This window comes from Symphodus melops (genome assembly GCF_947650265.1).
Source record: "Symphodus melops genome assembly, chromosome: 5".
NCBI classification, from domain to species: Eukaryota; Metazoa; Chordata; class Actinopteri; order Labriformes; family Labridae; genus Symphodus; species Symphodus melops.
In genome coordinates this window covers 22,538,977-22,563,672 of record NC_136695.1, presented here as the reverse complement: position 1 = coordinate 22,563,672, position 24,696 = coordinate 22,538,977, and the positions used below count along the sequence as shown (strand labels likewise).

Genomic DNA, 24,696 nt, shown 5'->3' with positions numbered 1-24,696 from the left:
ATTGGCAGGATTTGGAATAAAACCAGACACAGAATTTAAATTAAGAAAAATCCTCTTGTAATCTAAAATGTTGACATTTAAAGGTTGCAGTCTGACACACACATTTGATGGGTGCAAAAATGTGATATGTGATGTTTTCAGGAACATAAAGTAGCTTTGATAAATGGCAACTTTTATAAGAAAACACAAAATAGATGTCAAACTAGCAGGTGTCAAAACTGCCTGTTACATCAAAGATGATGCAGCAAAAGACATCTAGTTCATGACAATAAAAAGCTACTAAATAATGTACAGAAATGTCTTCATAGATTGAATTTATAACATAATTTGTAATAAAAAAAAAAACATTTATCAGGGAGAATTATTGACAGTGATCTTGCAATACTGCAAAAGTCCACAGGGGGGAGCCTGGCAGCTTTCAATGTGAAATGGGTGACTTAACACAGAAAAACATTAAGTCAAATGCCATTTACTCTCTCACATAGGGATTACAATATTTCAATCCCTCTACTAATAAATACATCCAAACACACAGTCAGGCTCACTCATTGGGAATGTCAATGACTAATTCAGCTTCATCTCCCTCCCCTCTGTCTTCGTCTCCTCTGTCGCTGTCTCCATCACTGTCTCCCTCCTCTTCAGCCGCATCTCCACTGAGCATCTGTCTAGGGACCCAGCTGAAAGGGCTGCTCGCTGCTGGAGTGGCTGCAGTGGCTGATGGGTAGTTAGCTGACATTGGGGCAACAACCTGTGAGGATACCAGAATTAGAAACCAGAAATGATGAACACTTGATGAAGGAATGAGATGTATGAATGGACGCATGCTTCGTTGATGTTAACAAGGACAAAGTATGCAGCATGTATAGGAACATACTGATCAGAGAGCAGCACACTATCACACTTGAGATGGCAACAGAGATGTTGCTCTCTTGGTAGAACATACAGTTAGAGAAAATATATTTATTTCGATTTGTGCATCTAAACTAAGAAAAAAAGCCTACCGTGCCTCATTCAATCGTATATAAATGGCTTTTAATAAACAAGATGTTAAGAGAAAAGACTATATCTGTATAATCATTATCTCTTTACAACTTTTGTCAATTTTTATTTTCCTTTATCCCTTCTCACCTTCCCAGTAGTCTCTTTCTTGTTTTTAGGCGTCTTTGTTTTTCTCTCTTTCTTCATGCGTTCAGCTGGGGGAGCCAAATACTCTGGTGGGAAGGGCATCTGCCCAACACACACACAGGCCCCAAATTGCCAAATTGAGCCACACATGAACACAAGCATGGGCAATTTAAATGACAGACACAAACACACACACACAAACACACAAACAGAAAAATGATCAATGCAAAGAAAAAAAAAGGAAGAGATCAAACAGATGAGTAAAATGATAATACTATCAAATCATATAAATAAAGGTGAATAAAAAGGAAATGTGTCTGCTGATGAGGAAATGAAAGTGGAAGCAATGTTTTGGTTTCTGTCCACACTTAGATATGAGAAAGGGATATAAAATGATTTATCACACAGGCCGTCGAACGACTTCATTCTCGTGATGACTCCGACATCTCATGATGGGTTCGGTTTTTATGATGCTTTCAATGACTAACTTTCAGCTCCTTGTTTTTCTTGTATTTAATATGGTATGTTGTGTGTTACTGCCCGAGTTCTTTATCTTTGTTAGGTTTTTTTCCCCTTGGACCAAAAAGTTGAAGGTGAAGATGACAGCTTACAGTGTTGAGGTACGGTCCAGAGCCTGAGGACTGAAGGGGATTTACACCAGACCGGGACAGCAGGGAGAGATGAGGGGAGGATGAGGAGGGAAGACACGCCCCAGGACTACTCCTTCGCCTGAAAAAAAAAAAGAAGAAAAGACAAAAAAGTTAAGACAAATTGAGCAGCTGGCTACGAGAGCGAGAGTGAGCAGCAGTAAGATAAATGTTTGTCCACATTATGGATTTAACTTTAACAGGTTACAGCCAGCAGGCCTTAATACTAAATGCCTCCATTTCTACATGTTTGTGTTGCAGTCTCATCTTTAAGTGGGGTCAAGAGAAAACAAGCTTCAGCATGGATGCATTATGCTTGGTAACACTTAATGACTCGTTGTAAGATGAATATCTATCTCGAAACAAACTATATATTCCTCTGGGAAAAGATGAGAGTTCTTCAGTGATTCCAGTGAAGCCAACAATTAACATGAAACAACTTTTAAGTTAGATTTGCTGTGGAGTGTTTAAGTCTGCAGCTCTGTCATTTCTCGGTCCATAAAATCCTGGAGTAACGCCTTTTAATCTGTTGAGTATAAGATCAACAAAAGACTACAAGTTTTAAACAGACTTCACTCCGGCTGACTTCAGTGGCATGAGTTGGTTATTGACTCGAAATAAATTAAGTTGGCTTAAATAACAACATCATGGTGCAGATTTGTTAAACGTATTTATTGTATTTTGTCAGTTCTGCTGTCAAGAGCAGAAGAAGCTACTCTTAAAATATTTGTTTGTTGGATATTTTTTCCAAACATCAATCATTTCTGGTGCTTTTCATGATATCTGGGAGTCTAAACGCTGATTGGTTTTCACGACACAGCATCAAGCAGGTTTGTTGCTAAAGTTAAAATAGTTTGATCTGTAATGATTTTACCAACTAGCTCTTTATAGTGACAATTAAATCCCTGTTAGAATGCTGCGGATGTGAGCCTGTATGTTTAAGTGTTGCATAAATGTTGCGCCTGTTTTTTGCTGTTCACTCTGCTGTCTCTTTTCCCTGCATACATAAAAGCTCGCTGATATGTAATAGGTCAATAAAGCTCGGACTACAAATGGAAACCAAAACACTTCACATGCTACAACACCTGAACCTCGTGTACAGATTCTGCTTAGAGAGATTAGATCATTTTAACTGCTGGAGTTGACAGTAAGTCTGTCTAATATGTTTTAAATATAGAGATGCCAGCTTACTTCTTTGCGCCGTCTCTTTCCCTCTCCCTGGGGCCTTCTCCTTCACTATTATCTGAAGAAACTGTAGCATCTGAATCTGGAACACAGAATGAAAAAAATCTGAACCTATATATTTTATTGTTTACAATTCTTGTGATGAAAAATGTCAACCATCAATAAACGGGTCATTCTGTAGGAGAGAATAAAAGTGTACCTGAGGAGTCTTCATCTACCCTCTCATACTGCAGCAATCTGTCGAGGAGGAAGCTAGAAAAAAACAGATGAGTCACGTTGTTATTTATCATATGCACACCATTGTTCACTATTAATACATTTTCACAAACAAACATTGTTATCCCACCTTTTGTCTCTTGAAACTTTCAGAAGTTTTCTTTGTGATCTCCTCAGCTCCTCCTGAAAGCATTCCTGTTCCTGCAAAATACAAACAAACAAAACAAAACAGGTGAGCTATGTATTTGTGAAATGCTGTTAAATTACTGATCAAACAAACAGCAAATTTTATTTGGTTGCACTCACATAAACAAGAAATTTTAATTTTCGCTTGAGGTTTTTATATTTCCGCTTGTAGTCGACCTCGACGTCTGCTTGTCCGTTCATCTCTGAAATACAGCAAAGAGTTAAGAAACAGTTTTATGACCTGATCTGCAGAAATACACTAGATGTTTTTCTTGGGGGGAAACAAATGTTACTTCGACTTGTAGGAAAAACCGCAATAAATACTGAATGCTAGGTTAGCGACGTTAGTTGTTTAGTTATCATACCATTATAGCTAAAGATAGAGGCTCCACTAAAGATACACACAATTACAAACTCTAAGTATGAATTCGTCATTGTATTCAATAGCATCAACATATTTTATTGTAATAATTAAAACCGTAGATACCTCTTGTTTGAGTCTGCCTGTTCGACATGGGATCTTGTTTACGTTTGTGGCGTCATCTTCATGCGCCGTGATGGGCGGGACCCTTTTTTCTTCTTCTCGAGTTATGTCTATGCTTATTACTGTGGATGTTTGGCGATACTGCCCCCTCAGGCTCCGGGAAAATATGAAATTATAGCCCACGTCAACTGTGTGTTGAATGTGGCGGTCAAGTGTGTTACAAGAACCACTTGGCAAGTAGGCTACTTTAAAACTGTTTTAAAATCTGAATAGTCTTCCTCAAATCTTACTGTCATCCAACCTTAACAAGCCCACGTAAATTGCACGAAGCAGATGCTTTTAACACTGGGCTGACTTTATTCTATTTTCCAAGTACTGATATAGCCTACATTGCTGAATACATCTCCAACTTTATAACTCTGCTTTCAACACATTTACTCTGTTGCTGAAATTAAATTATCTGATCAAGCTTACAAGAACTCAAAACAGGCTACAGTATTTGAGCACATTAGAGAATTTCAAAATCATACTGTGTGCCTTATTCCTGCTCAGTTTCTGAAGCTAAAAAAAGCAGTAGGGAGATGTTTTGGCTGTTGTGAAGAATAATTATGTGGACTGGCAGTATTACTGTATTACATGAAAAGCTGTCTGCATGTTGACTTTCCCCCTCTATGACTTCTTATCTGACAGTGTCATTGAGTGTGTCCATGGATCAGCCTCTGGAAAAACTGCTGTTGTGCCAAGCTTGATATTATTAACCCTAAAGCCCTCTGCTGCATATTTATTAGTCAGCCCGCCAGAGCTGGCTCTTTGTCCTCAGCCTTGTTTGCAGCAATGGTGAAACACCACTTTGGCTTGATGTTGTTCCTCGTGTCCTCTGAGCTTAGCCCAATAGCCAATGGTCATTAACAGCTTCTTTATAATATGTAGTGACATCTAATTGCACTAGTATGAGCAAGGCTGTGACGGAGGTCGAATTTATTCTCTCAGAGTACTGTTAAAGAGCTGCATGGTGCTTGTATGGTGCAAGGCAAGCTAACAGAGCTTAACATGACTTTCATTTGTCCTTTTTTGCCATTTTATAGCATAGAGTCCACTAAATTTGTTGTTTTTTCTTAATATATTCATTATTCTCTGACAGGCTAATGTTTGTGCCAAAGTAATACTCATATTTTGTTGTGTTTCTGAATATAAAAGGTCAAATTCAAATGCTGTGTACATATGGTACAGATTTGCATAACAAAAAAAAACAAAAATTGTAACAAATTATTTCCCTAAAAATAACCCAAAATGTAACAGAAACTCTAAGACATTTATTTAATTTAAATCAGTAGGCCACGCTTGAGTCATTGCTGCATTGATATTCAGTTGCTGCACAAACTTCTATGGTTAATATTGGTATTTTATAGTCCCCTTCACCTGCCGCATACTGCACTCAGTCTGCAGCTCGACCCCAGTTCAGCATAGTCACTTGCCGGTGCAGAGCACCATGAATTATAGATGAAGAACACTTGCAAAGATGAGTAATGCTGCCTCAGTGCACATACCCATCGCAAGAAGAGAGATAGTGAGGTAGGGAGAGAGGGGAGAAAAAGGAAGTGGTAGAGATACTAAAAGTTTACATAAGAACTTACAGACCAGAGGAAGGTTAAAAAAAGAGAAAAGGCATGTGGCTGGGCAGATATGTATTCCTTAGGGAACAGAGCAGAAACGCTGAGTCTACGTTTTTAAACAGTAACCTCCTCCCCAGCCCCGCCTAGTCTCTGCCAATCCAAGACAAAACAAGATGGTGAAAAAGCCTCTTTTGTTGCAAGCACTGTCATAGCCCTCAGTTTCTGCCCTCTCACTCAGCCAAACATTTATTTTCTCTCTTTCAGACAAACACAGAAACACAATGCCTGACTGACGAACTGGCTGGCTGTCTCTCACCGGATCGTTCTTTGTGTCCAAAAACACTGGCAGACAGAAATAGACTCTTAGGTGTCTGCTGCCATAAATTGCTGCAGTCTGCCAGCCAGCCAGCCGGCCAGCCCTCCTGGCATCTTCCTCCCCTCCACTCCCCCTTTCTCTCCTTTCCCTCTAATGGACCCATGTATTCTCACGTCAGGCTGTGGATACTGATCTGTGCCTGTCAATTCGCTTTCTCTTGTTAATTTTTTTACCTTGGCTGTATGTCCTTGCACTTCTATTAGTTTGACCTTCCATCACTTTTTGTACACTTTCTTAAAAGTCTTCTCAATTTCTGTCGTGTCCAATTTTGCAGAACTGGAATGTACCAAAACCACATTAAGGACAGCAACAACAACTGCAATAAAAGTCGTCTCTGTGAATACAAGGTAAGTCTTGTGTTATTTACTTTCAAATGAAAACAGTTTTAAAGTGTATCACATAATTTAACAGCAGGTGGAAATTTCATTTTATAATGAAGAACCTTTTGTTGCTTGATATTTAATAAAGTCTATGTTTCTTTCCCCCCAACCCTATGTCTGCTGTGTGTGTCCGTGTGTGTACATTGCAGGAAAAGCTCATCCAGGCTATAAAAAGAATCAAGCATGAGGTAGATGAGTGCAGAGAAGCCGAGAGAGAGACATACATAGAGTCTGTGCATGTAGAGGTATTGTTGCTGCATTATTAATCCTTATCTTGTTCAGAAATACACTCTTTTCATACACAGTAACTGCTGTGTACATAATATTCTGCCAGCGCCACTTCAACACATCCATAAAGGGATTTTTTTGTCACATCCAAAGTCTTAATTCACAGTTGTCCATCTCTTCCCTCATGTGTTTTAGAACAGCTTTGATGACCTGGGACGAGAAATCAGAGCCGAGTTTCAGAACCTCCATCGTTTCCTAGATGAGGAGGAGGCCAGGGACCTGGAGCGCCTGAACAGGCAAAGACAGAAACAGCTAAAGCAGCTGAAGGACAGAGAGAAGAAGATAGTAGAGCAAGGGAGAGACTTGGAGAGAGCGATTGCAGTGCTGAACAGCAAACTGGCTGAGGAAGACAGTCCCAAGCTTCTGAAAGTGAGAAGAAATACAGTAAACATAAAGAGAATGTGCATACATTTGGGTTATTGATAGGGGAGGTTAAAAAAAGACGTTGAGCTAATGTTGTTGAGTGGAAATAAAAGGGGAGGTACAGAAAAGTTTGGACTCCCTCCATAACCCATCTGGAAACTTCTCTGCACAGCTGCAAAGCCACACAGGGGTTTAATTAAGGTCATTGGAGCACTCTATTTTTGTGACTCTTTAAATTAAAAAATAGTGTTTCTTCTGTGTGGACTACTCAGAGCTGCTGGAAAACAAAGTGACGCTGCAGTTTTAGAAAAAGGGACCCAATCTCAGAACTGCAGAGCAACCCTATTAGTTGCTCTCCTCCTCTTCTTCACCACTTATTTGATCAATTAGAGACACTGATTGGCTTAACAGTTGACTTCCTCTGTTTTGCAGGTCAAAATCAATTTCTCATTTGAAAGCGAAAGAACAAAACCAGCTGGGGCATTTGTCAGCAAATAGGAATGGGGAGAATGAGGCAGTCAACACAGCTTTTATAATCATTCATGAGGTTTATACTCACAACCAAGTTTCCTAAACTGTTTCTGTCATTGCAGGAAATTCAAGATCTCATAAAGAGGCAAGTTTAGCATCAAGCATTTTTTCTGCCTCGACTGTTTTCTTCAAATCTTATTTCTCTCATGTGCATGCACACTCACAGTGATTTATAGATCACTTTCTATAGTTTACACTGTGTGATTTAACAGGTAGAAATCCCATAATTCATCACTCAGTCTGTTCTTCGTCAAAACAGGTCTCAAGTCAGTCTGGTGCTCCCAGCAGAGGTGGATACTGAGGTGCGCTCTGGTCAGTTTGTGGGGCCCCTACAGTACAGGATATGGAAGCACATGAAAAGCTGCCTTTATCCAAGTATGTCTTGTACATTTCATCTTAAAAGACACATGCAAAACAACCAAAAGCCTCAATTTATTTAAACTCTATTTGTCTTGCAGATATTACTTCAGTTACTTTTGACCCCAACACAGCCCACCCTAATCTGTCCCTGTCCAGGCCCTGCACTTCAGTTTGGTTTGACGAGGATAAAAACACGGAGGATTGTGATCCAAACCCTCGAAGGTTCCATTATTATTACTGCGTGCTAGGAAGTCAGGGCTTCACTACAGGCCGGCACTATTGGGAGGTGGAGGTGGCTCATAAGACAGCATGGAGGTTGGGCATAGCTCGAGAGGATGTTGAAAGAGGGGAGATGGATGCTTCAGGAACATCCAATGGCCTGTGGACCCTGGCCTTGAAAGGTGGATCTGTTTTCGCATGCACAGACCCCGAACCCACCAAGGTCACTGTGTCTGTCCGACTTATCCGCATTGGTGTGTTCTTAGACTGTGAAAATGAGGAAGTGTCTTTCTATAATGCTGTTACCATGGCGCCAATTTACACCTTTACCATGGGAACAGTTATGGTCCCTCTGTTCCCCTTCTATAATCCATGTGACTCTGATGATGGGAAGAACAATGCAGCACTAAAGATTTTTAATCCTTCACTATGATTAGAAACAGCAAATTAAAATTAAGAGCTAAAAGAACTCTGAATTTTTCCGTGCTTGAATTGAAAGAAAATTAAATTCAAAACTTTTGAGGAAAAAGTGCCTTTAACACAAAAAGCCAAATGCTGGTAACAGCCAACGATGAACACACAAATAAGTCGTGGCCTTTATAAATAAGTGCCAGTGAAGAATCTTGGGCTTGTGGTGACTTTGGTGCCTCCTGTGGACAAAGTAAGCTAAGACTTATTTCTTCATGATCACCTCACTCAGCTGTCTTTTAACTATCAAATGTATCATGTGTCTACTGTGGCAAATTTAAGAAAAACAAAGTTATACCTCTGTTGTGTTGTAAATCCTTTCTGACATCTCCCCCACCAAATGTATATAAATAGTCAATTTTGGCGCTGAGGGTCTTGTTTGCTTTTTGTGGGCATCACTATTGATGATGGGTTGTTTCATTACAAGTTAATAAATCCATAAAAAAAGCTTTAAACAATGAAAACTTCATTTAAAACTGATGTATTCATAGAAAGTCCTTTAAAGTGATCATAATAATATATCATGTTTCCAAAGACATTTTTTATTTCATTTTGTAATATACCTCTTTTGCATTTTCTGAGATTGCTTGAAATAATTAGGGATTATGACAGTTTAATGTAGTTGATTGTGATACTTCATATAAATGCTAAGCTGATTCAGTTGCATTTGTTGAAGATTTTACTAAAGCAAAGCACACAGAGCTTCAAGGACCAGCAGGTGTCAACAACATGATGCTGTTACCTTTAGCCTAAATATCTCTGTTGTGCCAGCCCTGCTCCAATGTGCCCTGGCAAATTTACGGCAGCTCAAAACGAGGCATTTGAATTAGAGGCACGCAGGCCTGTAGGGGCCAGAAAGTGGTGTGTGACACTCAGAACAAATGGCTGCTGACATTGAGTGAGACGCCTGGCTGAGATCAAACAGACAACTCTGAGACAAAGAAAATGAAACAAGGACAACAGGACAGCAAGTGTCGTAATAGCTTGATTATTCTTAGTATTCCTTTAGACATGAAATAAGGAAACAAAGTATTTTCTTTACAAAACATCAGTGTGAAGTTGTGCAAAAAGGGAGTACAGAGAGAACAGGTGGGATGTCACACCACACCCAGGCCAGGATAGCAGTAGTAAACAGAGAGATAAGGGCAGAGACTACACACACACACAGTGCAGAGAGTGCCAGTGGTAATACAACGAATGGTTTCTATTTGTGGATTTTCATAGGTGGGTATGAAACCAGAAACCCAGATAGATGTTTTAGTTGATGTTACGATTTAAAATCCCACTTCACTGAGCCGTCTTTGAAATGCTGGTAAACCAAAAACTACACTCTGTCTGCCTCTTAGTCATCCATGTCCACTCTGAGTGGCTTGGTTTTACAATCACGTACAGTATACATAAGAAGTGGCCTGAAAATGCTGTTTTAACAGTCTCTCAACATAAGCCAGAGGGTTATCCACATAGAGCTTCCCATTCATCTGCTGCTATTACCAATTCAATCAAGTACTTAAAACTGTGCAACAATGACCGATGAAATAAACAAACATCCTCACCTAGACACAGAGCAAACTCATCTTTTCTTATGCTTGTCAGACTTCTGCATCACTTGCATACAATGCATCATACATTTTCCGACACCTTAACATATCATAGACTTGTCAGTGGTTCAACTTTGTTCAGTCATGTATGCAAACAGTTTTCTACATAACTGAATACTATAAATATCAAGTAAAAGGTGCAATAAGGAGTGTTGGATCATTACAGAATACAGGCCAACTATCCAAACCAGGGTTTAGGCACTAAACAGATAGACAAGAGTCACTCAAATATCTCAAAGTTACAATATCTTTTACAATATGTTGTGGCTTTAAACACATTCACACTCATGACTTGTTTTCTTGACATTGCAGGACACGCTAAGCAGGCACATGAATACCTTACTCACAAAGACGAGGAAGAAGCACACGTAGTTTCACTCTGTACAAAGTGTCTATGAATAGACTCAGCACACGCAAACACATGAATCACAATCATAAATCATTCACACTCTTTCGTACATGCAAATGATGGCGACACTAAAGAACATTACTCCTCCAGTCACACACAGCAGCTGTAGGACAATAAAAGTTTGTTTTTCAGCACATGAAATGAGCATGCTTTAAGTGACATAGTTTTAACATTTAATAGAACATGTAAATACTGTGAGAGAAGCTGTATGCTGTGAGTATCATCATGTTTGAATGACAGATAACTGATCTAAAAAGATCTCATCTGGAAGGATTTTTACAATATTTGGTTTTTAAATTAGTCGAAGACATTAGTATTAGTGTTTATAGTATATATATATATATATATATATATATATATATATATATATATATATATATTTTATATTCTGCATTTAAGGTTGGTGAGAAATCAATTATTACTATGTATAATACAACCACCATCCTGTACACTAAAACATTCAGCCTTTAAGGAGTTAAACTGGTGCACACATGCAATATTTACAAGCTGGAATGTGTGTGTCTGGTTTGTATGTCTGTGTGGATTGAAATGGTTTTAGTTCTGTTAAAACGGGTTTGTGTTTCCTTCACAGATCCAGACAACAAATGAGGCATATTCAGTGTTTTTACATCAGAATGACTTTGTACAGGGTTAACACATCAGTGTTATATTTGTTGTTCATTTAGGATCATGGCACCTTGATTTGTTTGCCTTTTTGGTTTGTTTTTTATACTGTATCAAACAATCTTAAAATCAAATCAATCTAAACCTATCTTTGTCATATGGCTTTTGTAAATACTGACATATAGCCTGATTTGAACCTACTACTAATAGAACATCAGATAAGAAAAAGAGCTACCTCGATAGCCCAGCGCACCACAGAAAGATCGACTGCCCTATTTTCCTATATTCCACTGATTACCTCACTGAATTTCCATGGCTGTCATCTTGTGCTTCATTCAGAAATTCAAATGTTTTTATTTGTTGACTTTAGTGTTCCATGCTTGGCCATTGTTTTTCACGTCACTCACTAAACATGAGGTAGAGACATGCAATTTCCAACTCGGAATTTTATCTGCACACCTCCCCCTGCACGCCTAAAGGCCTCATAAAAGCAATTTGGAGCAATTAAACATGCATGAGATATATTTATTTTTTTTGCTTTTTACTCATTTTAGTAGGCCAATGACACAGGAACTACTCGCTGTCATTGTAAACTAGAGCAAACACTTTGCCTTGATTTCAAATATCTATCAAAGGTCATGCGATTAGTTTGTAAGTAGTTAGAGTGATGGCGTATAAGGGAAAGGAAATAAGATAGGAAGGAGATAAATGACAGACTAAACTTGCATGATTGTTGAAAAGATTTTAACTTTGTAGAAATATTTTCCATTCACTATATGACCCATAAAAAGCCCATCTTACAGTGGCACAATGGTGGTCTTGTGAAGTGCCTGCAGTTGCAGCTAGCATGAGCCCCCCCCCATCGAATCAAACTGTCGGGCTAATGGGATTTTTGTAGAGCCTCCAGAAAATTCAGATCAAAGACGGTAAAGTGGTTAATCTGGAGTTATAGGATTGGTTTGAAAAACACATTTTGGATATCCGCAGGGAGCCTGAATCTGTATCGCAGAGACTATAAATAGGTTAGTATTATAAGACTGTTTTTGTATGGTTACAGATAAGAAAAACAAAATATTTTACTTTATATTTCCAAGTACTGTTGAGGACAACTGTATAACACCCATATACCAAATAATATGTACAAAATGCCCAAAATAGAGTGTCTTTTTGTGGCATCGTTTTCTGTAAAATTTTAGAAGGTATGAAATGACATTGGCTGGGAATCTCATGCAGTTTGTTTGGTACTAATTGCTATAAGGTAACAAGATATTAGTCGAGTGATTAGATAAGAGCAAATAAAAGTTCTCTGGCAATTAGTACAAGCATCTTCATGTTGAAACGCTGTAAACCTTTTTTACTGGCTAACTATTTTGATAAAAAACCTTAAGTGGAGTTAGTAATTGAATTGTAAACTCTGCAAAGATTTCATTCGCAGTTTGACAGTTTTACACATAATAAAATGAGGCTACGAGGTGCCTACAATTTATATGTTTAACAATCAACAAGCCGCATTTGTTGTGTGAAGTTTTTCAGTTTCATTAAGTCCAAAAGGTTTTGTGTTAGTAAAGATAAGAGAAATGTTGAAATCACTGTATTATTGTGTTCAGGCATGATACAACAGAGTCCTGGCCCCAGCTTCAGTGGTTTCTTCATGAGTTGGTTGGGTTGTCTGATTGTCTATAATGGTGAAGGGTGGAGAAAATCTGGGGCTTCCCTTGGATTTTTTTGCAGGGGCAGGTTTCAGGTGGAAGTGGTGGTGGCTGAATCCTCAGCCACAGTGCCCTCTTTTCTGCTCTCCAGTGTGGCACTGCCAGATTTCAGCTACATCTCAGGGGTTTCAGGAGGGACTGCTTTTGGAGCTGAGCTGCTGATAATATCAGCATGATCCGGGCTCGATTTGGAATCCAGGCCGGGCTCAGGTGTACCGTTGGTAATGGGCTCTGGTGTGGTAGGTTTGGGGGGCTCAGGTGTGGGGGGAATCAGGGCACTCTTGGGTTCAGGTGTTGGAGTCAGGGCACTCTTCGTTTCAGGTGTTGGCGTAGTGGCTTTGGGAGTAGCTGGTTTAGGCTCTGGACTCGGGGTTGGTGCAGGCTTTGGATCAGCTGGACTGAGAGCAGCCTTTGGCTCGGGGCTCGGGGTTGGTTTTGGATCAGCTGGACTCAAACTAGCCTTTGGCTCAGGGCTTGGGGTCGGTTTTGGGTCAGCTGGACTCAGACTAGCCTTTGGCTCAGGGCTTGGTGTTGGGCTAAGCTTAACTTCTGCTGGTTTGGGCAGGTCCAACTTTGCTTCCACTGGTGGATCAGGTGTTTTCTTGGGCTCGGGTGCAGGGGAGGTCTTAGTTTCAACAACAGGACTGGACTTGATTTCCAAAGCTGGTGGATCGCTGGGCTTGGACTCAGCAGCAGATGGGGGACTTTGTTTGGTTTCAGGGGCAGAAGAGATGGTTACAGCCACAGACTCTGAGGTTGGATCAGGGGCGTCAGTGTCAGTGTCCAGTGGAAGGGCGGTGTTAAAGCCAACACCAGAGTCACTGGTCTCAAGGTTTCCGATCCCGACCTCTTTAGAGGAAACCTCCAGACCCTGAAATCAAACACACAACAAGGAAAGGTAAGCACCTTTAAACAACAAGACTATTTTCCAAATGACAAAAAAAGGAATAAGGACAAGATAGGACAAATAAGGCAATAAAAAGGGGCTTAAGAGAGGATTAACAGAGTAAAATGTGACAAACATATATTGAATAAAACAGGAGAAATAAATTCAAAGCGCAGCTGGAGTGCAGGAATAAAAGTTCCCAAATTGAATCCCATAAAAGGCACTGGCAAACAGAAGTTTAAGCCTTTATTGAAAGAAAACAGAGTTGGAGCAGACTTCAGGTTTTCTGGGAAATCTGAATCCTGCCTCTCCATGTTTTGTTCTGACTGCAAGGACAGTAAGTGAAGGGACAGAAAAGGTCTTTCCCAGAATACCTGAGAGATTGGAAAGGTTCACAAGGTCAGAGATGTTCACCCTGAACAACATTCAGGAATTCATAAAACCAATAGCGCTGTCATAAAATCAAGTCTTTGTCACAAAGGGAGCCACTGCAAAATCTGAGACCTGGACTGATGTGATCCACTTTCTTGACCTTAGGACTCTAGCAGCAGCGTTCTGAATAAGCTGCGGCCGTCTGAACAGAACAAAACAGCATAAAAATGGAAACATTATTAAATCCTCTCAAAGACTCAGATTTAACAAAGAAGAATAACACAATTCTTACTTTGATGTCCACTTCTGTGCTCTGGGATTTCTCTGTGTTGTCTGCCTGGGAATGTTTGGAGTCCTCACTGAGTTTGGTGATGTTCTTCACCACCTGTCAAAGAAAAGAAAACTTCTTCAGGACACACATCATCAACAAAATCATTTTCACATTTTGAATTCAAGTTGTGTTTGTCTCCAACCTGTCTGAAGGCCTCTCCCTCATCCTCTTTGCCAGCATTTTGAGCTATCTTCTCCAGGGCTGCAGCCCTATTGGCCCTCTTCTTCACTTTGATTAAGCAGGACAGCAGACAGACCAGCAGCAGGAAGACCAGCACACCCAACAGGGCAATGATGGCCACATACAGGGACTCCAGCTTGTAGGCTGCATAGAGCCATTATAAGGAAATAATGGGGGAGAGAAGACAAGGAGGGGGAGAGTGAATAATTAATTCTGACCTTTTTTTTTTTTAGCAACAACAAACATTATTCTAGCACTGTAATGTTCTGACATCATCTTTTAAAACATGAACAAACAAACCTATAATTTATCCTGTTACAACCTTCTGCAGACTTACGTTCTACCTGCAGGTCAATCTTAGCCACAACAAACTGCAGTGTGTCTTTAATCTCGAACAGGCCCGCATCTGCACGTGTGACATGATCCAGAAAAAGCTCCGAACCCTCCACAGAAAGACGATCCTCCAATCCCAGCTCCTCGCGGGCCTAGAATAAAAGCAAAACATTTATACCCAAACTTAAATTACTAAACAGGGACCATATTGTCAAAGAATAAGCAAATACATGAACATACAGTATAAGAGACCTAAAGACTACATTTAACAAGGGTTGGTCATACTGGTTTAAATGTGCTTTTATTTATAAAAAAGATTTGGCCATTAGCACTTAAAAAAAGCTGTGGAATGTAAGAAAAAATCAAGACCAACAGACAGACATGATGTGTGCATTTGTCTGTATAGTGGTAAAGACACCTGTACATTTTTAACTGTACTTTACTTTACAGTTAAGAAAATAGGAGTGAGGAGTGTATATAATAAGTAAACACTGTCAAAATATGTGGTACCTCAGTACTGTCTGGAGATTAATGGAAGACATTTAGCTGAGGTTATAAACCACCAGGATCTCCATTCATCGTTTCCTGTGATTACCTTTGTTCACAGTTGAGTCTCAACAATGAAAACCAGATCCAATATGATGGTTATTACTGCTGTCTCATACATGGACTCTTCTTTTTCCCCCAAAGGTTAATTTCATATTTCATCAAAACGTTATAATTTTGGGGCATACCTGTAGCTTATTAGTTGGTGTGCACTCCTTTCCCACATGTCATTCCTCATTTACTCTGTCCCTGATTTCCAACTCTATCCACTGTGCTATCTCTACAATAAAGGCATAAGAAGCCCACATCTTAATAATCTTAATAGTAAATCTTAAAATATTTAAACAATAATAATTTTAGGCTGTTTTGCAGTTAAATATTAAAACCTTTGTTTGAAGCTCTTATGATAAACTTTGTTTTGTGCAGATTATGGCGCCCCCTGTGGACAACTCTTAGCTTCTTGCTGATCTTGTCCTAAACATGAGGACAAGATCTCCTCCTGCTTTATGTAACAGATAATCATATCAATCATTAGTTATTCTTGCGGTTTAAACTATAAAAAAAAATTGACACACAAGATCCTCACAAGATTAAGCATATGTGACATATTACAATACCTTTTAAATACATAAACAGTAGATCATTTTATATAGAGATGCTTTTCAAACAAAGCTGGAATGAATCAGCAATAGAAATTACAGGCATGTAGTTGAAATATGACTTCCATTAAAAATGACAGGGATCTTTGTTGCATTGGCGATAAAGTGATTTGTTACTTCTTCTAATCACAGAAGTGCTCAGACTAAAAAGAAATAAGCAGCTTAAGTTACACTTGTGAATTCTCCTTTATCCAGCAGTAGATGAGTTATGGAGTCTTTGTTGCGGGTGTAGTAAAGTTGGAACAAAGTGCTGTTGAGGATCAGGTTGATCTTTAGTCTTTTACCGTACGGGAGAGTCACAAAGGTTTGGTGTTCTAAGACATAGAGAGAGAGAGAGAAAGGGAGAGAGAAGACAAGGGAGGACATCTTATAAATACAACGCCACTTTGTGTACAGCCTCATGGAGCATCTAAAATGCATTAGCCTGCTAGAGCCCATTAATGATTGGGTCTTTAAAAAGCCATTATGACAGTCAAGAGAAGTGTTACAACCACAGAGGAAACAACAACAGCCTCCTGATGGAAGGTCGTTTAAAACAGGTCAAGCATGGGAGAGAGGAAGAAATTTATGATTAGGCTTCATTAGCGCTCTCACCTCTGACGTTAAGACACATTTTCCTTTGGATATCACCTTTGGCATCCCTGACCGTGTAGCTGCCCTCGTCTGCACCTGTGACGGCGCTGAGGGTGACTTGGCGTTCCCCGACGCTGATTCGACCGGCGTAGCCTTCCCTGGACAAGCCTGTGCTGGTCAGAAGCACCAGAGCAGGTCTGCAGGAGAACAAGTCAAAAGGATAAAACTTTCTTAACCTTTTCTGAGGAAACTCTGTCACAGTGCATGTGCATCAAAGCAGGATATGACATTACAGATTCCAAGGATTCAAATATCCTTATAATTTTGTTGACTCTACCTCGATGTCTGGTTTGCCTCCACAGAAAGGGGCCTGTACTCCAGAGTGATGGGTGGAGTCACCCCCATCAAAGGTATATCGTAGTTTACTCCATATTTAATGACCTGCTCGTTGGAGCAATCTAGGTGGTAAAAAAAAGTTTGTTCAAGAGGGAAAGGAAGCTACAAGAATATTTACAGAGGACAGGATATTGCATGACAATTTAGTATGAAGAATTGCTCTGGGTGATTTTAACAAAATTAAAGAAATAGAGTGAGAGGAAGGACAGATGGGGTTTAGGGAATGGGAAATGGCATGACAGATGTGTCAAAAAAAGGGAGACAAATTGCACAGAAAGGAGCAGGGATCCAAAAATAGCAAAAGAAGCTGAAATGAAAGGGTAGGAACAAATGAAACGACAATAAAGACAAGATAACAACGGGAAAACAGCAGGGAGGGAAGGAGAGAGGAGTGGGCTGGTGCTTAAAAAGCTGCATAATTACGGCCTGGCAGCTCTGACATGCCCTCACACACAAACACACACACACTCACCTCACAGCACATTACTCCCTCGTGTGTTGTATCTTCTACATATTGCTACTCCACAGTGGCCCTTTTTTCATGCTGGTTTGAGCCCACTCCTCCCTCCCTCTGCATGTTTGATGTGTATTTATGTGTTGACGTGTTTGTGTGTCTGATCTCATCGGAATTACTCGTCCACACTGCTGCAACTTGTAACGGTCAAAGGACAAAAAGGATGTGTAACGGAGAGGTTTATTCTGCTGCTGACTGAATGATTAAAGCAGGAGAATTGACAGCTCCCACACGGCCCTGACTCTGACTCCACATCTGATTTAAGAGGCTTATTTATCGGGGGGGTGGAGATGATGTAAGTCAGTGCTGGAAGAAATGTTTATATTCTTTCGAAGGGAACAGTGCCACCTGTGAATTCAAGCTAGAAAAATATTTGTACCGATATATATTCATTATCATTTGAGCTTGTAGCACATGTAATTTACCTATGCTTCTAATTTGTTTCCCCTAAATACTAAATCCATTTTATTGCTCTTTTCATTCATTACGATTGTTCTTATTGTTATTGCTTTTCTCGATTTATTGTTTTTATCCATTTTCATTGACTTCAGTTCCCTTTACTGCTTCTATTTCTATTATGTTTTGATTTACTTTTATCCTTTAATGCTTAACGTTTACTTAATTGTAGCTCGAATTTTTCCATTATTCACCTTTTTACATATTCTTATCCTATTTTGTTGCCACTTTCTATTTTTATTTATTTTTTAAATCTCTTCTTAATGCTGTTACTTTTTATTTTTTCTCTTTTACTGCCCCCTTCTCTTCTTACAGCCTCGTATCCTCTTGGTCTTAATCTAAGTAGCCTTTGTTCCTTTGTTGCCTGAGTTGAAATTTTGAGTTATTTTGTTGATTTCTGATGTTTGGGTTCTGCTGTTGGTCGGGTTTTTGTTTGGTTTATTTGACTTTTGGGGTTTGTCGTTGTTGTTTGTTTAATTGATCAACTTAATACACTATTAGGTAGTTTAACTAATATCAACATCTGACATAAAAAAACCTTTTGAGTTTGAACTTCACTTTAGTAAATGTAATCATTTACATGACACATGTAGAGTCCCCCTTCACCCAAGATGTGTTTTCATTTAAAATGAGAGCTGACACAATAAATGGTGCAGTGATTTTTATCCCTGTGGTACTTCCTTACTTATGGTAGAAAACTAAATGTGGTCAAATAATGAACCCCGACTCAGACATGTTAAGATTTAAATCACTAAAAGATGTATCCGCAAAAGCGGGAAATTTTCCCCTTTTATAGGATTTTATTCAATGCTTTTTACTCAATGCTTGACAAAAAAATGGATACAATAAATGGCATATGAATGAATCATCCTCACCTCGCACTATAAGCTTGATGCGTCTGATGTTTTCTGGCTGCTCTGGATTCTTCACGGTGTACACACCCTCATCTCCCTCACCTACAGAGTCTATAATGAGGTGGCTGAGGTGGCGGTTGAGTTTGGCCCGGCTGTTGACCACGCTGCCTCCTCGCATCAGTTCAACATCATAGGACCGTGGAGCAGATCTGTTTTTAAATGTGACCTCCAGTGTGAGTGAGGGCAGCAAGATGTGGAAGTCCTCCCCATGGTACAAAGTCATGGATTCCTCTTCGACTGGATCATATGATGGAAAAATGAAGTCGGGAGCATTGACAACCACAGAATTTATAATTATTGAGTGATGAATTTAGGACGTTGTATTACACATGGGTACTCTTAATCTTACCTTTTACAGGGACTGAAAGAGCTGTAGATGAAGAAGGAAGAAAATATAAATGAAGTAAAATCAAAACTATACATTGCAATCAATTAAACAGTTTCTGATTTCTAGTTTCCTTTTTTTTTAATTCAATTGTTGTCTTTTATTGCATGTAACTTTTTGTCTCATATTATTCTGGATTATTTCACATATTTTCTAAACGTGGATTTCAACATTCTCAAGAGAAAATGTTGTTTCTTGAGGAAGTCTGAGTGTAGCATGATCAGCTGTTGAAAACAAACGGCAACAAACAACACACTTACATTCGTGAGAAAAGAATTTACATAATCCAACACCAAAGCTTAAAGGAAAGTATTCTTTAAGTATTCTTAACAAACCTGTAGTGAGCAGAAAGCTGAGCACGATCATCTTTACTGTCGCCATCCTGGCTGATTCTTCTAAAGGGATCCAAACATCCAATGGAAACAAAGGCACATTTATTATAATGTCAGTTTGTCCATTTAAAAAAATAGCATTCTTCATTACTTTATCTTTTGAATCAACAGAGTGAACTTTACACAAAAATTCAGTTTTCCAAGATTTATTTCATTCCTCTGAAGCAAGCCATTATTTTGAAGGGACAATTTTGTTATTGCGCAAGAAATGGCTTCAATTCAAGATCCTGCTCCACACCCAAAGGTAACAATTATTCCAAATATCTAAAGTTAACCTGCGCACCAACATTAAGAAAATAACTTTTTAAGGTGACCGTTTTAAATAAAGAAAAACACACACACACACACACACACGCTTTCCAAATAGACGTGAAAGAAGTGAACTCTCAGAAAGTCTGTTGACATGTAAAACTATTAGTGCTGGCTGTCAAATACAACAAAAAGGGATTCAGTGCTTGGAAGAAGATTCCTGCCTAAGTGCAGCATTGACAGGATATTGATGACGTGAACGGTTTTCCTCTGCACTGAGACATCAGAGGCATAACATCAAGGTTTTCATTTATAAAGCCCAGGGAGGGAGCAGGAAGAAACACCTGCAGTGCTTACAGTCAGCGGGGAACAGCACACTGTCAAGGTTTTCTATATGCCACAAAAAAGTATGCATTTCATTATTCATGCTGTATGCTTCATTATTCATACAAAACAGTGGGCTTTAACCTTGCATAGATAAGGTCTGCATTGTCTTTTTCCCACCCTGTAGATGTTCTTTAAGGTGCATTAGGAATTCAATAGGTCTATAATCACACTAAACATCGAACAAAGCTTCCAAGCAGATCTGCAGAGAATCTAGCGCTCCCTGTAGATTATATTTATCTGCCTTTCCTGGAGGTTTTATATTGGACTTGAGACTTCAAAAACAATGTGTGGTTAACCTTCTATTGAGAAGGTCATTGATAATGTAATTCTGTCTCCATGGAACATCTTAAGGCAGCTTTAAATCAGGGCCATGCAAAGATGTGTTTAAGGAAGTGTTGTTTAAAGAAAATGTCAACCAGCATTTACATCTGAAGGAGTCAGTGTTTTAAGTGTATGTGCTTGTTTTTTTACGACCACTTGGCTTTACATCACTGTCAGGGATTGTTTATTGATTAAGTTCATGAATTTAAATGCAGAATAATTCATGGACCTCCAGATAATTCATTCAAACTGTGGGGAAACAAGAGGACTTTCCACAGCGAGACGGCCTGCATGCAGGAAAACATTAATTTTCTCAAACCCTCATGATAGTTTCTAGGAAGAACGATGAGTAATCACAACTCTGAGGGGAACGTGTTTACGTGAAAGTGCCTACCGCTAGTCTGTGGCATCTGAGGAAACACATGAGGAGAGTTTGTGAAAAAGAGAATTTACTGCTGTTTCCATTTACAAAGCCCAGGAGGGGTCTGGAAAGAACAGTTGCAGTGCATTTTGCATCCCAGTCACACTTTGCGGCAGCTAATAAACCTGCACTAAAGACGAAGGTGTCTCATTGTAACACAGGAGGAATCATAAGACATGCCATTCCTGCTGGAAATGACAAAGCATTAAGTCATCATCACTATGTATAAGCCTGTGTGGGCTAGGATAATCCACATTTCCCAGTTTTCCCATCTTCCAACATTTCCGTTTTCACACATCTCTCTGCACTGAGCAGGCCACATCTCCACAGATAGCCAAACAGAGAGTCTAAAAGCCTGCTGATTCTATTGCATCTGAAACAAAATATGGAGCAAAGCTGCGTCACACAGAACAGTGTCTCTTGGCACCAAACCCTAAGACTCCTTTGCTACAGCTGTCTGTAAGTCACTTAAATTACACTGCAATCTTTTACTGCAGTGTCCGATAATTGTATCGGGATTATTTTTTTTGCTTTGAAGCACAGTCTTTCATGCTCTGATCATAATTTACAACTTGCACAAACTGACTGTTGACCCCTGCAGTCATCAGCATTTAATTAATTCAGTATAGTCGGATGCACGTTTGGTTGGCGTAGAAGAAAGAGAAAAGTAAGCTGTGTCCATCTGTTAGTATCAGCAGTAGGCCTCGAGGAAACACTGCATGCAGCCAATCTGGTGTTTCTATGCAAGATCTGTGAAGCAAGACAGTCTACTTTGTTTCGTGCATCTTTGAGCATTTGAGGTCAATACTGCAAGGGCATCCTCCCTATGTATAAACATGCAATAAAATGACAACATGAATATGCTTTGCAGATTTTGTTTTGGGCTGAAAGTGATGGAAACAGACAAATGGGCCATCTGTTGTCCTCTCCTGACTCTCTCACTTCACTCAGACTTGATTTCACTTCGGTTAGATTCTTCTTCTTTTTTTTTCCATCCATTTTTGCACTTCTTTTACCATTCTCACATCTTCAAGTCTTACTTTCTTACACCAGTACAACCCTGTTAAAGTCTGCCTGTGCTCACCTCTCATAACTTTTCTCTACTTGACAGGTCAGTGTCATGTCTCGTTTTTTCCATTTCATCTTCTTAATATGAGTCCTCTTCACCCTGCATCCTCCACTCCCCATCACTCTCATTTCCCCCTTCTTCGTCGTTCTCTCTCTCTCTCTTCTCTATCACGTCTCTTTCATCCTCTCCTCCTCTTTATCTTACATAATTCAAGCCCGTGCATCCCACTCTGAAATCAAAGCCTGCTCCTGTGTTGCTTCTAACTCCAAACTCCCTACTTACCAGAAGAACAGGGCACGTCTTTGTCCAAGCGCTTTAAAGAGGCGGAAATGCTGATGACTGCAGATGTGGGGACAAAGCAACCTCTGTGACCACCCATCCTCATTCTCTTTCATTTTCACTTTACTCTTTGGCTAGGTGATGGGGAGAAACTTTGAGGATGAAGGAGATGAGACTTGCTAGAACTGCAGTTCCAGTGCATATTTACAGGCGCACAGGCACATGCTGCACTCTGTTCTCACAGCAGCAGACATTTATAAAACATGAGGTAGGAAAAAGAAGAAAAAAAAAGAGGATTGCTGCACAAGAGACCCGAACTACTGAATTTAGTTTACTTTAGGTGCACCATTCTTGGACAGATACAGGGTTTCCTTTACCTGATACAAAGGGCAAAACAAACTCAAAAACGTTAAATTATCCACACAAGTGATCCCAAATATCCAAACTGGATATTCAAACCTCTGCACCACTTCACTCATCAAATGTCAGAACAGCACAGCACAGGGGCAAGGAAAAGAGGCTAAAAATCCTTGAAATCATGCCTTGACGAAATCCAAATATATAATTTCTATAAGATTATCTTCAATTTAAAGCCTGCAGCACCTGACAACATATTTCCTTTCAGAGCTGGCTGCAGTGAACTAAAGGATAAGACAGGTTTCCACCATACTGCATGCACCTGTCAGATCCATTACAATCACCGAGCACTGGGCTGGAGCAGGGAGAGAGATGGATGGGATATTCTAATCAATGACAAACTCACTTTAAGACCAAAGAAGATGCGGAATATGTGGTGAAGAAAAGATTCAAACACATCCATTGCCCTCATGTCCCTGTAGGCCTTGATGCAGCTCTGGACAGTCTGCGAGCAACAAAATGCAGGTGGAGACAACACAGCCAGAGAGCCTTCTAGCTGATGGAGCATCCTCTCAGATAATGGATGCTATTAAGCTGTTAAGTGTCCTGAACATTTTGCCTATGACTTCCTTATCTTTATAGAGGGTGGTTTAAGGTGAAGACCATCATTCCATAATAATTATAGGCTATGTAAAATATCAGCAATGTCAATAATACTTTAATCTTCATGATTTCAATTAAGTTGGTCCAATCCACTTCTCTCCTCTTTTTAATGTTCAAGCTGTTTAAAAAAAGGGGTGGGGAGGTGGGGGGGAATTCTGACATCAACCAACATCCTTCAAAATAAAGCTGCAATAGGCTGCATCTCTAACCACCTAAATCCCATATAGGGAGGTTGAGAAATTAACCTAAAATATCCAAGGAAGGCGAAGCCGGCTCTATCCCAGGACTAATAACTCAGATAACTGGATCAACATATTTTCACACCTTTCCTCGTTGACAGTAAGCTAGAAAACCAATGATAAACCTCCCAGCACAAGTCCAGTCACCTATCTCTGGGCCGGGATAGCCGATAACAGCATCAACCGAAAAACTGCAGAATTTAACCCGTCAAGCACCAGTCACATATGAGACACACGTCCGCACATGCACGTTAGGGGGAAAAAAATACAACAGAAAATCAGCTTACCTTGAATCGCCCGGCAGGAGTCAAAGTAGACGTGGGGGAGCCTTCAGAGGTGAAAATCAGTGTGGGCGCTGCCGGTTTGCTCCCTCGTCGTCTTCCTCCCTTTCAACCTCACCCCCCTCAAGAGCCGCACTTCACGACTCGGGCTCAACATTTGGATGCTGTTCAGAATATGTCGGGCTCTGCTGCTTGAGCTCGGAGACACTCGACTCGTGTCGGGAAACACCGGCCGCCCCCCCTCGTCCCTCAAAAGACACATGCACGGTCATCTGACAGGGGTGGGGGAGATATTAAATGATTGGTGCCGATTGAGCACTATACTCTGCGTCTATCAACATATGAAGACATGACATTATGTGTAAAGAAGGTCATAGTAGGCCATATGTTATGATGCAATATTGCATTGCTCCTAATAAAATGTTTCCACTTTTCTTCGGGTTAGGGCAAGCTTTTCTACATTTTTTAAAATAGCCAAAAATTAATAACATTAATAAAATAGCCAAAAATTAATAAAATGTATACCTTTACATTTCTACAGCTGAAGAAAAATCCAAATCTACCTCTGATCAATTCGTCTCCAATTTCTAAGATTTAAGATATTTAAAGAAGATTGTCATTGGTTAGGCCTACCAATTTCTCACAAAGACCTCCTGAAAAAGCGTTTTATTTTATACTTACTTACAGAAATACGATTCTTGCAGATTTAAGG

General features: G+C 39.7%; 3 protein-coding genes across 5 annotated transcripts; 1 reads left to right on the top strand and 2 right to left on the bottom strand.

Moving 5' to 3' along the window:
• Positions 1–34: 34 nt before the first annotated feature.
• ino80e (INO80 complex subunit E) lies at positions 35–3,934 on the bottom strand. 2 transcript variants are annotated; one of them, XM_079344928.1, is made up of 8 exons: positions 3,847–3,934; positions 3,480–3,562; positions 3,304–3,374; positions 3,157–3,209; positions 2,964–3,039; positions 1,737–1,854; positions 1,129–1,227; positions 35–748 (listed from the first exon to the last, which is right to left on the bottom strand). In XM_079344928.1, exons 1-8 carry the CDS (start codon positions 3,872–3,874, stop codon positions 542–544), a joined length of 735 nt encoding a protein of 244 aa, XP_079201054.1. In that variant the 5' UTR covers positions 3,875–3,934; the 3' UTR covers positions 35–541. The 2 variants fall into 2 exon arrangements, with proteins under 2 accessions (XP_079201054.1, XP_079201055.1); XM_079344929.1 differs by lacking the exon at positions 1,129–1,227.
• A 1,920-nt stretch (positions 3,935–5,854) lies between these two features.
• LOC306824094 (zinc-binding protein A33) lies at positions 5,855–9,604 on the top strand. Of its 2 annotated transcripts, XM_079344071.1 has the most exons (7): positions 5,855–6,012; positions 6,107–6,179; positions 6,362–6,457; positions 6,636–6,869; positions 7,457–7,479; positions 7,654–7,769; positions 7,853–9,604. In XM_079344071.1, exons 2-7 carry the CDS (start codon positions 6,114–6,116, stop codon positions 8,404–8,406), a joined length of 1,089 nt encoding a protein of 362 aa, XP_079200197.1. In that variant the 5' UTR covers positions 5,855–6,012; positions 6,107–6,113; the 3' UTR covers positions 8,407–9,604. The 2 variants fall into 2 exon arrangements, with proteins under 2 accessions (XP_079200197.1, XP_079200196.1); XM_079344070.1 differs by having other exon boundaries at positions 5,855–6,179.
• A 1,639-nt stretch (positions 9,605–11,243) lies between these two features.
• LOC306824092 (uncharacterized protein) lies at positions 11,244–24,200 on the bottom strand. Its single transcript, XM_079344068.1, has 11 exons — positions 23,991–24,200; positions 19,662–19,721; positions 19,291–19,311; positions 18,903–19,178; positions 16,999–17,119; positions 16,683–16,858; positions 16,260–16,402; positions 14,888–15,035; positions 14,513–14,694; positions 14,332–14,424; positions 11,244–13,652 (listed from the first exon to the last, which is right to left on the bottom strand). Exons 2-11 carry the CDS (start codon positions 19,705–19,707, stop codon positions 12,894–12,896), a joined length of 1,965 nt encoding a protein of 654 aa, XP_079200194.1. The 5' UTR covers positions 19,708–19,721; positions 23,991–24,200; the 3' UTR covers positions 11,244–12,893.
• Positions 24,201–24,696: the final 496 nt, after the last annotated feature.